Raw genomic sequence first — 16,076 nt, forward strand, 5'->3', positions numbered from 1 at the left:
AGTCATAAGGCGAAGAAACCCAAGACTCAGCCACACGACGTTACCGAAAGGCTCTGGAAATGGCGGGCGAGGTGTTGCGACAGGGCAACAGACGAGAGTTTGATGGCACAAGCACAGATGCCCAACAGGCATAGTACCCTCTTGTACGTCTTGGTACATACTTGGCAAGTAGCGGTACTACTACTACAAGCTTCTGGCAAGGTGCTAGATGCAGTAGAGACTAAAGTATAACTGATAGTAGATACAAACAGACAGATGCAGTTTTTTTTTTTTTTTGAATTGTCCGACTCCAGGTCCATCAGATGAAAGATCAAGCCAAATACCCCGTCCTTGCCGCTTCCCCTTCGTCCTTTTCTTCTTCTCTTCCCCCGTATCTGCCGAGGCGAGTGTCTTAAGGTCAGATGATAGTGCAGGTAGGGCTCTTCGGATGTCCCCCCCCACTGAATCTCATTAGTCCGTGGCCGTGCTTGACAAGGGGAGGTTCTAATACTTGCACGTTAGCAGCCTCTGTTGGACTTTCACGAGCCTTTCTGGGGAGGCGTTCAAGATAGAGTTAGTAGAAGAATAATTAAAGCCTATAAACCCGATTTGTCTTCGGATGCTCTCCAAATCGCTCAAATTTAATCTGCGCCGTGGATGATGGATACAGGGCCATCAGGACATTGAGAACCTTGAAGTCAGCCTCCGCAAGTTACGAGTACTGAGTCGTTGGTGCGACTTTCATGCTTTGCCGCCCGATAAGGTGCATGTAGCTGGTACCCGGGGATAGGATGAGCTCTCCGCAGCAGGACCACGACTTACTCGTGCCTGTGGCCACAGTACCAGGTACAGTAAGAACAAGAGATTGACGTCTGATTCAATTGCTTCATGTTGCTTGTTTTTGACATCTCATCCTACCTAGGTAGTGGTGAGGTAGAAGGAAGCAATCAGGGAACATTCCGGGCCCCACGCGCATTGGCTTCTGCATGACTTTTTGACTTCTACTGTTTCAGCTTTCCACCTCCCAATCTCAGAAACATGGAAGCCGACGTTTCTGTCTGTCTGCGCTGCGCACCTATGCCGTTTGAGGCAAGGGTGCGAAAAGGCTCATGGCCGCCACACGCTCGGAAGCTGATCAAAAACAGCACGCACATCCTTTACGATTCCATACCGTGCAGCTACCCCGAGCTGGGAATAGCCAAAGGCAGCCGCCGCCCGCGGCTTCTCCCAAGGCTGCCTGGGCCCTTGCGATCGGATTGGATTGATTGATGCCACGGGCACGGAGTCGCTGTGCTAGTCCCTACAGTACGAGCAATGGAAGTGTTTCTGCAGCTGAAGCCATGGCCTCGCCCCTTGTCTGCCTAGGTACAGTAGGGCCTTGATGCCATCTCGCACCCAGTGCCGTGGTACAGCAAAGGACAGGGTTAAGGGATGACTGAGAGAAAGGAGACGTTGGATCCCGGCGCCTTCAATCGAGCTCGATCATTGATTAGCGGTCGAGCCCTGGCCCATTTTCCGTTACCTGGGCTGGGCTTGAACCTTGGGGCTCCACTCTCGATGGTGGCGGATCTAGACAATTCACGGCGGACCCTTTACGGAGAACTCCATAATATTACCTCTCGTCCATGGTTCTATCACAGCGAGTACCGAGACGAGAGAGCGCACAACTCATATGTACACCAAGTGCTGCTGTGCTGGTACAATACTCGATGCGACTTGGTGGTGTGCAAAGCCAAAGGCCTCAACCTCACCCCATCTGACTGGATGCCAGGACAAGCAAGTGCTCGTACCGCCAAGTCGGCGCTCGTCAGCTTGAGCAGAGCTCCTTTGCAGCATGGTGGCAAGTCGTGCCGTCTGTGCGTCGCTAGCTCCCGTTGGAGCAGCCAGAGGGGATCGACAACTTTGCCTGCTCTGCTCTGAAATCCGGAGCACGGCGATGCGAGAAGGGAAGCAATCCAGTTTATATAGTGGAATAGACGTCCAAGCTGCAATCTCACCTTGGCCATCATCGTCACGAGCATCTTCATATGCACCGCACCGGGTCAGCACCGCATTCGACGAATATCCCCTGTGGTGGTGCAAGTAGCTTCGAAATAAGCGACAAAAACCCCCAAGGGTTTGTGAGAGCAGCTCCGAGACATCTACAGCAAGTCTCAGTCCCGCGCAGGTACGAGAATCATGGCTTCTCGAGGGCCACGCAAGCATGGACATGACATGAAGGGACTTTGAGGCCAGCAGCCTTTAGCTGCTTCTCTTGGCCTTTCTGCACAGCATTCATCGGGCGCCAGACCTCATAGTGGCGTGGCGGACAACGCCCAATCTGACGCTCTCAATTGGCTGGCTGCTACTAAGTCAGCGAAGCTATTAATTGACCTGAGACCCCTCCCAACTTGTTTGTTTACTTGTTGATTTTTCTTCTTACTTGCTGCTGATAACAGCGCACGGGGAGAAAACAAAAAAAAGAAAAGGGAGAAAGGGTAAATTCGCAATGCCTTTCAACATGGTTACAGATTGATGCCCGTCCTTCCGCCAGCCCGACATGCAAGGACGAGGATTGTGTACAGGCACCTTGTATCATCCCGCACTCTGCACGGTCGGTTGCCCGGCCCAGCGTGCCGTGCAAATAAGGTGCTAAGCAAATCGTCACGCATTGCTTGAACCGGGGCCATTGTCGCCAGTACGAAGTACTCGTAACTTGGGAGACGACTGATTCCACGGACATCTGTCCGACTTGGGAACTGCGAGTCCATGTGCAGCATTCACCGCCGCCCCAGCCCAGCCCAACGCTTAGAACAAGATCCATACGATGTACGAGTCGGGAGCTTGAATACTGTCTTGACTGTATGCTCGCAAGGGGCCCTCTCGGCAACGCAAGCCGCCCACGGCAATTTGTCTCTCCAATGCAGGCTGCCTAACCGCCACGCTTCTCCCGCGCTGTTGATCTTCTCGAAAAGAGCTCAGCTGGGAAAATCAGTGGGCTGGAGCGGTGCGGCGCATCCCTCGTGTCACAAGGGGGCCAGTTCCGCCGACTTTAGTGCTGGCTTTGTCTGCTGAATATTTGCCATCCATCCTCGCCCGTGCCTTGTTCCGACGGGGTGTGGCCCGAAACCCCCCTCCCCCCCCCAAAGAGCTAAGCTGCGCTTACTCTTGTTTCCATACCGAGATGCAATCGTGTACCGTACGGCCGATGCATCGGTGATGTGAGGGCAGGGTTTCTTTTGTTCTGCGGGTTTGCGGGCGATTATTGTCCTCGTTCCCCCTTGGGTAAACTCGCTCGCTTTCGAGAACACCTTTCAAAGCCCATTCCCGTTTAAGATACAGACAGGCACCAAGTACATATGTACGAGGGCCAAGTTCAAGTTCATGCAGCACTTCTTCTCTCCATGGCTTGGCCCGGACTTGTGCCCCAGTTCGTGTCAGCTGGCTTGGCCTCGTTGATTGGACGCCTCCTCGGCAGCGCTGCGTCAGTGGCAGAAGATCAAGCGCCGATTTTCCCTTCTTGATTCCTTCCGCTAGGCTGGCCGTTTTGGCAGTGCCGAGGAACAGGGTCCTGTCCTGCTCCAACTGTCAAAAATAAAAAGTTGGTGTCGTGTGTGCCATCCCTCCAAAAAAGCGATGGGGGGAGAGCAACTCTTTTTTGTGCCAGATGGTGCGCTTGTTGCCTATTTTTTCCAAGACAACGAAATGATAAAGAGAGCCTTGCGGCGCGAATAGTCGCCAAAAGTAGGAAGATGAGGGATTGAGGAATGCTGATTCCTCTTGGTCACCTTTTATTTTCCAGTATGGGGTTAGCAGTTTGTCGGTGCGCGCATGGTTACATCCCGTGTCAGTACCTGTTATGCCTGATGTTTTGTCTCCGAAAGCTTGCTTTTAACCATACACTTCTTTTCTCTTTTCTCAAGAAAACTTGTGCAAAACATTGAACAAAAAGCAAAAAAAACACATCCAAGTAAAGAAAAGGGGAGAGAAAAGCCGCCCACCTTCAGATCACTTGGCATCTGAGCTTGTGGCGTCTAGGATGTTTCTGTCACAAGTACTCCGTCCCTGCGGCACAGCTGAAGAGTTACAGTAATACACCCTCATCCTTAACAGCCGTGCTTCGCATCCGCAATACGGGCCTTTGCGCCATCAGCGTCTTTTTCGTCTTTTCCATTTCCACAAGCCGCAGGGCCTAACAGGAACAGTGGCGTCGTAAGCGTGCCCTTTCGTCTTACCCGAGGGACCTTTTCAAGAAACCTAGGTAGGTTCTAAAAGAGAGTGTGACTGCTACGGTAGATTCTAAAAAAGAGTAGTCTGCTTCGGTAGGTTGCAAAAAAGAGTGTTAGGTTCCAAAAAAGAGTGTCTGCTTCGTTTCGCCCTCCAACCAGATTCGTTTGGGCGCGAGCGCCTTGTCCAAGCCACCGGACGCCTTGTTTTATTATCTTGGGAGGAGAGACCTCGGGCGATGGAAAAAGCTTATGCTGGCCCTTTTGTTCAGCAGAGGGCGTACCAAGCCTGGCTGTGTGGATGCCACGAGGCCTGCGCTAGGGAAATCTTAAAACGGACAACAAAGGGTTGTGGTGAGGGGGGGATGTCTACATGTGTATGTAGGTATATGGGTGCTCATCATGAGGACTCTTCCTCTCTCTCTATTGAACTTGTCCAAGTGGTGAGAACCTGATGGGTGCATATTTGTCTAAGGATTATTCGTCGATGATCCGGTCTCTCGATATAAATCCTTTGTTCTAACTGTAGCTGTGTTGCATAGGATTTGTGAGCTTGTGTAATTGTTATTGACATGACAAGATTAAGTGATTCCTAGACACGTGTAGCCATGATGGCTATCACTATTTGATAAGGACCTCCATGTCCTGTAACTCTAATTTATGCCGGTACGAAGTGGGCTTCTAAATGTTGTAACAGAAGCAGAATAAGCCTTCCATGGCTGCGGCAAAGGAGGAGGTTGCGGCGGCAGTATTGCAGATTCAGCATCGTTTGGCGACATCTTGGTATCTTCGCCTTCTCCCAAAACCGCAGTCGTCACCTCGACATCGCCTTCTCCCGGAACCGCAGTCATCACCTCGATATCGGCTTCCTCTCTACCCCCATTTCCATCATCATCTGGGCATCTCTGTCGTTCCAATTTCATGTCCATAATCATGCTAAGCTCCGGACAGTATTCGAATATCTCCTTCCGGCGAGCTGCATCCCCCCACATGTGCTCATTCAAGTTACTACTGCCCTCACGAACGTGATAGCCCATGGGCTTCTCCTTGTACACGTCTTCAACAGCAATGGCGTCGTCTAGTGCGGAAGCAACTTTGGCATCAGGGAGCACCCATAAGCGTTTCCCGAACCAGTCGTCTTCGGGCTCCGAGTCGTTGAAGCGTGCCTGAAAGTTGAGAATTCGCTTGATTACTGACACTCGACGTAGAGAGAGGCCACCATATCCAGAGAAGCGTTCATCACCCATGCTGAATTATGCATATAATGTTAAGACAAGGGACTGAGTAAATGAATGTGTCAATCATGAGTACGTACCGCGCAGCCCCAGTCCAGCCCCAGTCCAGCCAGTCATCTACACTTATCTCCGAGTTCGCGCATAAGATACTGTCATGCTCATATTTCAAGATCCATTCTACACCTGGTAGAAACTCATCGTAGAACCTCGAGTCAGTGAGCAACCGGAAAACGTTTTCTTTGCTTGAAATGTTCCATGGAAGGGGAAGCTCCACCAAATCCAGCTTGCCAATGACCTGCTGATGTTTGATCGAATAGGCCTGGCTGACACCAATTATGCTCTCATTTGAGCCGATGAAGAGGAATCGCCAGTCGGGCGGTATCACTGCCATCATATGCAGTATAAGAGGAGGCAGGTGAGGCAGAGGCCTGGCCTCGATCAGAATAGCGATCTTTGACGAGTTGAAAGCGGTGCGGGGGTCTTTGGCTGGCGGAATTGGCCAGTCTAGCTTGATATTGGGGATCATCTTTCGTGCTTCTTCAAGCCTGGATGAGACTTTGGAGACGACGATGGGCTCGTACTGGGAGTGTAGGCGACCCAGATACCACCTACGTAACCAACTTCTTCAGCACTTTATTTCTTATTTGGAGAGTAGATCAGGCTTCTGTAAACATACGTAAGAACCAAGAGTATAGGGATGATCATTCGAGCCGGCGCGAAACTAAGGACCCCTGAAGTGTTGAATCCGGACATGACGGCGTGATGACACTTTTTACTGATCATGTACATCCGTAGGAACAAGCGATCAATCATAGAGATCAAATAACAAACAGATGAACGGAATTGGAACAATCCAGGATTTTCAAATTACCAGAGTAATGCGGGCGGTGAAGGTTGAGCAGGTAGGCAGGCCACAACCTACAAAAGGAAGGATCGTTGGTGAAGTACACATGTACTTGCACATCTCTACATCATGCCTCAACTTATCACAGAAAATGTCGAGTATCAAACACTCCAATGATCACGAGAATAATTGCAGATGAAGATTACATTCTCACCATATCCCTAACTCGTTGCCCCTGACTGATTCTGTATCCCAAGTTATCCGCTCTTATTTAGGAGCACTCTCAACCCGGCCCGTCGGAATGCCCAACAACAACAGCAACAACAACAACGAATATGGCCAATTCCTCGGAAACAGACTGCTGGCTTTTCTTTGGAGTTTTAAGAATTTCAAGCGAAGACGATTTGCGATACTACTTGTTGCCATCATGTCAGTTGCTATCCCCAACACTCTTTGCCAACCTCAGTCTCTAACCGTGCGTCCATCAGACTCTCCCTCATAACGCTCTCACGCCTCTCTTCCAACTTCGACATCTCCCTCTACATCCCACACATCACCATCGACTTCCAGGAAAGAAAGCGTATATCGCCCTACAACACGTCCAAAGTCGCGCTCCTCATCGAAAACCGTCCCAGTGCCATCCTAGCCCCTCTCATGCTGCACTTTATATCTGTCGTGCCCCCCGACTGGCACTTCCGCTTCATGGGCTCCCCCCTTTCCGTGGCCTCCATCAACCGCTCCGTCGCAATCCGTCACCAGGTCGCCTCTGGGAAGCTCGATCTAACGTACATTCCCGAAAACATGAGCACCAACGGGCAGGAGGAGATTAGCCAGTTTCTCACCACGCTGTGGTTATACGAGGCTGTGCTCCAGCCGGCAGAATGGCTGCTCGTTTTCCAGACGGACTCCATGCTCTGCGGAAACAGCAGGCTGAATCTCAACGACTATCTGGAATACGATTGGGTTGGCGCGCCGTGGAACCCTGGCGGGCAGTGGGGTGGCAATGGAGGATTGTCGCTGAGGCGCGTGAGCCGCATCATCGACATTCTGCGCAATCAACGGCGAGCCAACGATTCTGAACCTGAAGACGTGTGGCTCTCTGAACGCCTTGCTCACCATCCCGGCGGAAAGGTTGCCAACGGATCCGTCTCGATGACCTTTTCGGGCGAGATGCACGATGGACGGTCTGAGCAGACTATAAATAGTTCTAGCACCTCTAGCACCCCTTCAAGCACGAATCACGCTGACAATGACGACTATGTCGCAGGGGTTGATGACTGGAGAGCAGGATTCTACGAGCCAATGGGCTACCACATTGGTGGGAGTGGTTCCTTTCTACATAGCCCAATCTGGGGAATGCCTGAACTGCGGGAACATGTGTGGAAATACTGTCCGGAGATCAAGATGACGCTGGCCATGGACGTAGCCAAGTATATCCCGGGGAACTGCGGCGCAAGCTGGGCATAGGTATGATAGTCAACTATGACGAAGGACAAGATAATCAAGAGTCGTAACAATTATACATCCATTAGCTCCATTATATACTGCTACTTCTGAGACGAATTATCATCAAGAGTCCGGAGCGTCCTTTGCTCATATTCTCGAAATTAGCCATGGGACAACTAACATCCCAGCAAAAGTTGAAGCCCCGTTAAGGTCCCAAATCCATCATACATAATCAACTGCCAACCACCATATTGAGCATATCGTTACATGGAAAGAAGAAAAAGGGAAGGTTGCTGTCAAAACGGGGGGCCTTTTAAGCCAGCCCTTCCGCCACGGCATGGCCAACAGCCCCTGCCAGCTCACCAAAGAGAATGCCCCTAAACACGCTCTCTCCCATATTCTGCGTCCATGCACCAGCCTGCTGCATCCTCTGCTTCCAAGCATCCTTTTGTGCCGCAGGAAGCTCATCCCACGTCTTGGCGGGGCCGTGGACCTCTTCATCATGGACATCCAGATTGATCTTCTTGCCATCATGGTCCACAGCGGGATGGTCGGCCTCCCACATGACGAGCGTCTCAGCGGTATCAATGCCGCTACCAACCAGTCGAGAGACGAGATAGTCCTTGGAAAATGCAGCCGGTGGGTGAGTAGGATCGCGCAAAGTGCCATGCCAAGGGTTAAAGAACCTTTGCGGATTGAGGATGGGCTTGCTCACGCCGTAGATCTCCATGACACCCTGCCCGATGATGGCCATGATGAGAACCATGATGGTGAGGGTGATGACGAGAGATCGCCTGGAGGGCGCCTTGGCACGCATGGCTGTGACATATCGGACTGGTGCATCACCGGGCGTCTTTGCGGAAGATGCATCAACATGCCTCTTTAGAGCGATGCTGTGCACGGCGACACCGCGCTGGAGAGATATGCTGGCCAATTTGATGAATTGCTGAGTGAGATGCTGCTTCGGAGGGATAAAGTTGGAAAACGCCAGGCCGGTGATATTATCACCTTTGTGAACGTCCTTCAATGTGTACAGCGGGTGCAGGTTGGCAAGAAGCTCAATCGAGGCAAGAGCTTTGTGATCCATGGTATAGAAGGTTATGGAGGCGTCGTTGCCGGCTACCGCAATGATGAACTGCGTAGTGCCAGCAGGTGTCGACGAAGATGTGGTCGGCGATACATTTGCGACTGCAAGGGCAGTGGCAGAGATTTTCTTCGGGATACGTACATTCACAGATATCCGTGCCATCTCATGACCTGGGCTTGGCAGTCGGAATCCCTGGAGAAGAACGCCGCTCGATTTTGGTAGGTTGGAGGCAGCGAGGACAAAGTTGGGGGTCACGAATCGAACGGAGCGGAATGCAGGCAGCTCGCCATGGTCGTCTGTCATGGTGAAGATGAGTTGCGGCTCCGAATTTTTCTTGCCAACCTTGACCAAGTACAGTTCTTGCTTGTGGCAGTAGACAACCAGGTGTTCTCCATTCTTTTCGTCCTGAATGACATCCAGGTCTTCCGCATCCTTGGTCAAGTCCAGCACGCCCTTGACTTTGGGCTTGGGTCCGGTGGCATCGAATATGGCCAGCTGAGGCTCCTTTCCCATGCCTGTAGCGGCGGCGCCAACGGATCCAGACACGCGCAACACGCGCTGGTAGGTTTCGGCATCCCGGTCGGTGAAGTAGGAGCTTCGAGACACCTCTGCGACCTGTACATCGGGGTTCTTAGCACCGGCAGCTCGCGACTTGGTCTGCTCGATGGAAAAGGTTCGAAGGTGAAAGTTCTTTCCCTTGGTGATTTCTTTGGGGGCCGAGTTGATGCCCGCGAAAATGTACGAGGGCTTGTCATCGGTGGCGCCAACGACGCCGAGCGACATGACGCTGTCCTCATCGCGAGAGAGGTCGATATCTCCAGCCACTCGAAGCTCGCCCTGATCGACGGTTTCAACAACGGACTGGTGACAAGAGAACAAGAGTCAGCATTCAAAGACAGAAGCAGAAGCTAGTAGCTAGGAACCAGATCCAGGAGCTCACGTACAATCTTGTTGCCCACGCCAGAACGGCCAACACCGCCACCGCCGCCAACAACTATGCGATTGGCATCCTGAGGATCAAAGCTGACTGCATAGAGCGGGTAGTCGAGCTTGATGTTCGCCTGCGGGAATGGGAGCGCCATGGTCGATGATGTCAGGGCTGGGTGTCGCGGGTTGGTTGCTCAACCCCGGCCTGCTGGTTTAGAAACTCGGGAAGAATCGCGGCGGTCAAAATCACGAGAGGAAGAACAGTTGACAGCTATCGATTGGGAGTGCACGTGCGCGATCGAGTTCAGGGAGCCATCGGGCTGGGATGGAAGACTCTGGAGTAGTTTGTGGCCAGATGTTCAGATTCCGCGAGCTTGGGAGAGATTTGGCGGGGGATCGCTGCGGGTTAGTGAGCTGACAGGGGTGGCGGGAATGCTCGAGGTACCTTGTACCTTGTACCTCCTCGGACGCGAAGAGTGCGAGATGCCGCCGCATTCAGCTTCAGCCCTTTTCTATACCAAGGTAGGTATTCTATGAAAAAAAAATCTCATTATGATCAACAAACAGTGAATCTTGTTCAATTTGACTTAGCTCCCTGGCGCAATCGAGCACAAAAGATTTCGCTGCAGTGACTTGATAGCAAGAAACTTAGACATACTCTTGCCTGCTTATAGGAACAATACATACTCTAACACAGTCATAACCTCAACTCACTCATCTGTCAAGTTCACATGCACTGCCTTGACGGTGTAATATCCTCTCAGGCCATCCTCGCCAAGCTCTCTCCCCAGGCCACTCTCCTTAACGCCTCCAAACGGAACTCTCACGTCTGAGTCGTTGCTGCTGTTCACCCACACCATCCCAGCCTCCAGATCCCGAGCTACGCGATATGCTCTGCCCAGGTCTTTTGTGAAGACGGCGCCTGCGAGTCCATATCTCGTTGCATTGGCAATCTCTAGTGCCTCCTCCTCGCTGCTGAATCGGGCAACGGCTGCGACCGGACCGAAGATCTCCTCTCGAAAGGCAGCTGTCTTGGTGCCCACATTTGTGAGAATTGTCGGCGGAGTGAAGTAGCCCTTGGATGGCACGGGCTGTTTGTGCGGGTGAAAGACTTCGGCACCAGAGTCTCGTGCAGATGAGATGTAGGACATGATGCGTTCGGCTTGCGCCTTGCCGACCTGCGGCCCCTGGTACGTTTGAGGCTCAAATGGATCGCCCAGGACTGATGTTTCCTCGGTAAAGGCCTTGAATCTCTCCACGAAACGGTCGTAGATGACATCTTGCACTAACAGCCTCGACGTAGCTGTACACACTTGCCCCTGATTTGCCATAATCCCTTCATGCGCCCATCTTACAGCCTGTTCCAAGTTTGCGTCGTCAAAAACAATCAACGGCGACTTACCACCGGTCTCTAGAGTGACAGCCTTGAGAGTTCCAGCCGCCATCCGCATCACCTCCTTGCCCGTTGCCGTACTGCCAGTGAAAGCGATTTTATCCACGTCTGGATGCCGCGCCAGAGCAGCGCCGGCCTCCACGCCTCGTCCGTTGATGATGTTGATAACTCCTGGAGGAAACCCCGCCTCACGGATGAGCGACGCCACGTAGAGCATGGACAAGGGCGTCTGCTCCGCCAGCTTGAGCACAACCGTGTTTCCGCACGATAACGCTGGTCCGAGTTTCCATGCCGCCATGTCAAGTGGATAATTCCAGGGGGTGATCTGGCCGCATACTCCAACAGGCTGCTTCACAGTATAGGCCATCTTCTTTGGGCCAACATCGATTACCGAGCCTGGGTTCTTGTCTGCCCATCCCGCGTAGTAACGAAGGACCTCGGAGAAATGCGGCACGTCGTAGCTGCGGGATACCGACAGCGGTTTGCCATTGTCGAGCGTCTCAATGGCAGCAAGCACTTCGCCGTGTTTATCTACCAGATCTGCTAATCGATTCATCAAGTGACCGCGTTCGGTGCCGGACAGCAGCCTCCATTCTGGATGTTTAATTGCCTTGCGAGCTGATTGAACTGCTCTATCTACATCAGGTTCCCCAGCTGCGAAGACTGAACAAATGGCTTGCTCCGTGCTGCGCAAAGTTAGACACCGGCAAGTAGACAAACAAGATGGGCAAAAGAAAAAAACAGAACCCGCAACGGCAGTCTTTTAAGGGTAGGGATAGAATGGCTGGGATTACATACTAAGGGTTGATTGTCGTTATCATATCTCCCCCAGCACTTTCGCTGAATTGGTTGTCAATGAATAGACCCAAAGGTTGTGTCCATCTTATCCCGTTTGGCGCCGACAGTTCAGCTTCCAAGCGAGACGATCCGAGCCATGGCGAGTGACTAAATCGCCGAATGCAATTGTGACGAGAGACGATACTTTGGATAGGTTTTGTCAGCCTTGTCACTGTCGTACACCTCCCTATTAACATTTCGAGAGGCGATCAAGCCGTATCCTCGACGGCCTAGTAGTAGTTTGTATCAGCTTCAATATGACGAGTCTCTGTATATGGCGCTGTAAATGGCCGAGTAGACAGGAATTCGCTCAAGAATCTGTACACATATTTGATCTGTGTCCATTTATAATACGGCCGTTGCAAGCTCAAACAGTCCATTGAATGCATAATCCCATCCTCGAGAGAGACTCACAGTAAAACTGGAAGAGAGCAAATATTCTCCAGAAGAAATAGTAATATAAAAGCGAAATACGCCAGAGCTGTAAATATCTCTATATTCACTAACTTTGAGCAAGGAAAATGGCAAGAATTCTCTTCCACTTAGTCAGTGGGAAAATAAAGTCGATGTATCTGGTAACTTGCAGTCCCGCTTATTCTGTCTGTTGGAGATGTCATCTGAAGTTGGCGATGGGCGTATCGCCCCACCCTTCGGAGATCGGATCTATCTTCTCCGATACAAGATGGTACGTGCCATGCTTGAATTCGGCACTCGACATAATATCACGGAGCCAGTTCCGAGCCCTGGAGATCAAATACAAATAAATACAAATACGTCACTTGTCATTCGGAGGGGCCTCGCACTTTCAGTTGACCACAATTAATATGTATTTGTTTTTGGCCACCTGTGCCCGTAGTCTGGGGCACGAAGATGTGTGTCCTATATCTAACAAATTCCCAAGCAAACCAAACCCCTTCTCTGTTCATCAGTTCTTTTACCGTGCTGAACGTAAATAGAAACAAGCGGTTTTCCAGGCGTTTCGAGAAGTGAAGCTTCATCCAATCTGATTACATAGTTGTTGTATTCCCAAATCCATAATAGCACCAATTTGACAGCCGTAAAAGAGCAGACGGGGACGTGTAAGGACCGAATAAACCATCATTAAACAACTTCCATTCGCATTCTCCTTTTCCTCCTTCCTTCAAATAGTCCTCTTCTTCCACAAGTGGCAATCAATCCACAGGGGTATATCTTCGCCGTTCGTAGGTGGACGCCCATTTTGGGCAAACATTTCATAAAGTGAATAGATAAACAAACGAATGTAATGTTGAATCAAAACAGCTGATTTGCTTCAACCCGGTTTATTTTGATTTTTTCTTCATGTTTCTTTTTTTTCCAGTAATTAATAAATCATTCCCGAGGGGAACAAGGCGAGAGAGGGTATTCATTGCCTCACACCCCCTATAATGCTTGGGCGAGCATTGGTCGCGACCAGTCGCTTGATTAAGCGGACAGCTATAATGTATAAATGATAGTAACAAATAAATAATTAAAGAATGAAAACAAGTAGAGCAAAGACGAATTACTATATGTAAAGTCAGAAGTGTCGGTTGCCCGACGGAGATTGTATTCGCGCTGGTACAAGCCAGGAACCCAAAAATTAAAAGCTTTGTCCAAAATCAAAGAAAAATTGATACCATGGAAGCGATGATAGATTATGAGTATTATGGTGAGATCGGTTTTGTCAAGTGCTGCGTCAATGCCGATGCTAGCACAGACATATGTTATCAAGAGGAGTCGTGAAGTCGCACTCAGTGTCGCACAGCAGAGGGGAGGGATCAGCGGTTTACTACCAATGGTCTTGGTGCTTTCGTGGTGCGGTTGCCCAGCCCGTTTCGAAATGGGTTGACTGAGCTGCCCTCCACTGACCAGTCCTCAGATCCTGTTCTTGAGGTTGCCCGTGGCCCAACCCATGCATGGGAGGGGGAGGTCCTTCCATTACCCGTAGAGGAGGCAATCTTTCTCCGCTCGCTGACGAAGTCGCGGACGAGGGTCGCGGCGGTGGCACTCCATAAGCCGGACTGTGCATCGACGGGAGGCCATGCGTCGGACCACCAGACAAAGCACCATATACCGGAGGTGAGAAATCGGGACGATCGTCTGTGCGTCGAACCGGTCCGGGCCGCTCCGCCGATGACACCTCGCTCACGTAACCTTGAGTGGGAGTTGGAATGTGGTGGGATTGCATCAAAGGGCTTCGATCCGCAAAGCTGATGCTCTTCGACAGAATTGGGCTTTGTGGTCCGGCAGCATGGTTACTTATGGTGGGTGTTCGGGCTACGATTTCTCTGAGCCGATTGCGTTCGTCCCTGTAAAAGTCTCTATGGGCTTCGAGCTCCTCAAGTCGTTGTAGCATCTGTTGTCGCTCTTCTTTGAGCTCCTGCAGCTGCTTCATGTTTTCCTCCTGTAGTGTTTTCTTCTTCCTGCGGTGGCGGGTCGACGCCTTTGCATTTCGCTGCCTCTTTTCGTCTGCCTTCTTTGATGCTTGAGAGTAGTCTACTTGAACGGGGATAGGTGTGTCGCTTCCCGGAAGAGTCATGTAGGCTTGCTGAGATTCCATTCCAACAAACGAACTTCCCTGTCGACGCAACATCTCTGGCCATGGTGGTGTTCCCTCGGTCGGACCTTCCATTCTCGAAATCGGCCGGCTTGCGGACAACCCGGTGATTCCGTGTTGGAACTGCGACGGTGTATGTAATCCATGTGGTCGACTCTGGAGATCTCCCGGCGGGGGGATCGTCGGCGGCACTTGAGGAGCATCCAAGGGGCGGGCTAAAGGCTGAGAAAAATCTCTTGGCGGAGTGACCATTGGAGTATTCTGGCCAGAGGCAATTCCTGAAGATTGATGGAGTCCGGGAGCGTGCCTAAGCTCATCGGGAGTGTCTGGTTCGTAAGGTCGTTTTGTGGGAGCCATGCTAGGAGCCAAGGAATGTCGCGGATCGAGGTCCCGAGGAGGAAGAGCCTGGCCAAGACTCAAGGCCCGGGGTGGTTTGGGACTGAGTATCTTCCTCTGGGGGTTCATTACGGGGAAAGGGTATGCTGATGAAGGAGAGTTTCGTTCGGATATCGGAGGCCTGCCTGTGGGCGTAACACCTGCAGCAACTGGAGTCGTTGGGAGAGAATTGGTAGCAGCATGGCCATGGAGGTAGGGACGCGGAATGCCATAAGGAGTTGAAGATGCAGGTTGGAAAGCCTCGGCTTCCCTTGCTCGCGAAGGTGGTCGTCCGCTATTGTCGGGGCCCATGGAGTGTGAGTCGGATGGATTCAGGATATTGTGGACTCCGAATGACTTGGCTGAATGCTGAGCAGCACGGCCAACCTCGGGGGAGAGTCCAGATGGTTCATACCGCTGCGAAGTAAAATGGGGGAACTGTTCATTGCCGACAGGAGATCTCGAGGAGAAACGAGAGGGTGGGAGAGGGCCAAGTCCCCTTTGAGACATTGAGACCTGATCACCTACACACTCCTGATCCCGAGGATCAGTACATTGATTTCTCCCTCTGCCAATCAGGGATTGCAGTTTCAACTTGGGAGACGTAATTCGGGACAGAGACTTGGGAGACGTAATCCGGGACAGAGTTTTCGACAACCACGACGGAGTAGTTGGCGTGTTGGGAGAATTTGGCGTACTGGCTCCGGAGGAATCGGAGGAGTGAAGATCAGGGCTGTCCTTGACTGGAGCAGGCAGCGCCCGTTGCCGCACGTCTACAGAAGAGTTCGCCAGGTTGACCGTGGTGTAGTCGGGGACCGGCTGGGAATATACCCAAACAGCCCCAGAGACTAGTGGTGGTGAATAGTTCGAATGGAGACTCGGTTGCGGTACTGGAAGGGACAGCAGGCGATCAAGCCGACAGTCCACAATGCAATCCGTTCTTCTAACTCAACAAACTCCTTGCCCAACGACTCGAGTTATCTCCAAACGAGTATATCGATGGGTTGCAGCCCGCGGAATTGAATATTAGTTGTTGCGTCACGGTTATTGGGATGATTTCCACGGTAAAACCAGGAGGCCCAAGAGGATCTGTCTTGGGATGTTGATCGAGAAAGTAAGCTCGCCCACGAGAGATGGATAAAGTTAATTAACAGGTATTATGGTATTAAGCAGCCCGGTGTCTGCTGGGTC

General features: G+C 51.5%; 5 protein-coding genes across 5 annotated transcripts; 2 read left to right on the forward strand and 3 right to left on the reverse strand.

The window, feature by feature from the left end:
- Positions 1-3,293: 3,293 nt before the first annotated feature.
- V8C40DRAFT_240986 (uncharacterized protein) lies at positions 3,294-3,862 on the forward strand. The gene has a single exon (XM_083214927.1). It carries the CDS (start codon positions 3,318-3,320, stop codon positions 3,480-3,482), a length of 165 nt encoding a protein of 54 aa, XP_083074890.1. The 5' UTR covers positions 3,294-3,317; the 3' UTR covers positions 3,483-3,862.
- Positions 3,863-4,758: 896 nt separating this feature from the next.
- Positions 4,759-6,172, reverse strand: V8C40DRAFT_286400 (uncharacterized protein; the record flags this gene model as incomplete). The annotated part of the gene is made up of 3 exons (XM_083222526.1): positions 4,759-5,432; positions 5,500-6,027; positions 6,096-6,172. 3 exons carry the CDS (start codon positions 6,170-6,172, stop codon positions 4,838-4,840), a joined length of 1,200 nt encoding a protein of 399 aa, XP_083074891.1. The 3' UTR covers positions 4,759-4,837.
- Positions 6,173-6,564: 392 nt separating this feature from the next.
- Positions 6,565-7,730, forward strand: V8C40DRAFT_286402 (uncharacterized protein; the record flags this gene model as incomplete). The annotated part of the gene is made up of 2 exons (XM_083222527.1): positions 6,565-6,692; positions 6,752-7,730. 2 exons carry the CDS (start codon positions 6,565-6,567, stop codon positions 7,728-7,730), a joined length of 1,107 nt encoding a protein of 368 aa, XP_083074892.1.
- A 292-nt stretch (positions 7,731-8,022) lies between these two features.
- On the reverse strand, positions 8,023-12,150 carry V8C40DRAFT_274090 (Sar family guanine nucleotide exchange factor SEC12; the record flags this gene model as incomplete). The annotated part of the gene is made up of 5 exons (XM_083220568.1): positions 8,023-9,657; positions 9,741-9,895; positions 9,993-10,056; positions 10,455-11,802; positions 11,915-12,150. The coding sequence occupies 5 exons, from the start codon at positions 12,148-12,150 to the stop codon at positions 8,023-8,025; spliced, it is 3,438 nt and encodes a 1,145-aa protein (XP_083074893.1).
- Positions 12,151-13,346: 1,196 nt separating this feature from the next.
- On the reverse strand, positions 13,347-15,888 carry V8C40DRAFT_190084 (uncharacterized protein). Its single transcript, XM_083211851.1, has one exon. It carries the CDS (start codon positions 15,393-15,395, stop codon positions 13,743-13,745), a length of 1,653 nt encoding a protein of 550 aa, XP_083074894.1. The 5' UTR covers positions 15,396-15,888; the 3' UTR covers positions 13,347-13,742.
- Positions 15,889-16,076: the final 188 nt, after the last annotated feature.

The sequence above is a fragment of the Trichoderma camerunense genome (assembly GCF_050948025.1).
Source record: "Trichoderma camerunense strain CBS 138272 chromosome Unknown V8C40scaffold_6, whole genome shotgun sequence".
NCBI lineage: Eukaryota > Fungi > Ascomycota > Sordariomycetes > Hypocreales > Hypocreaceae > Trichoderma > Trichoderma camerunense.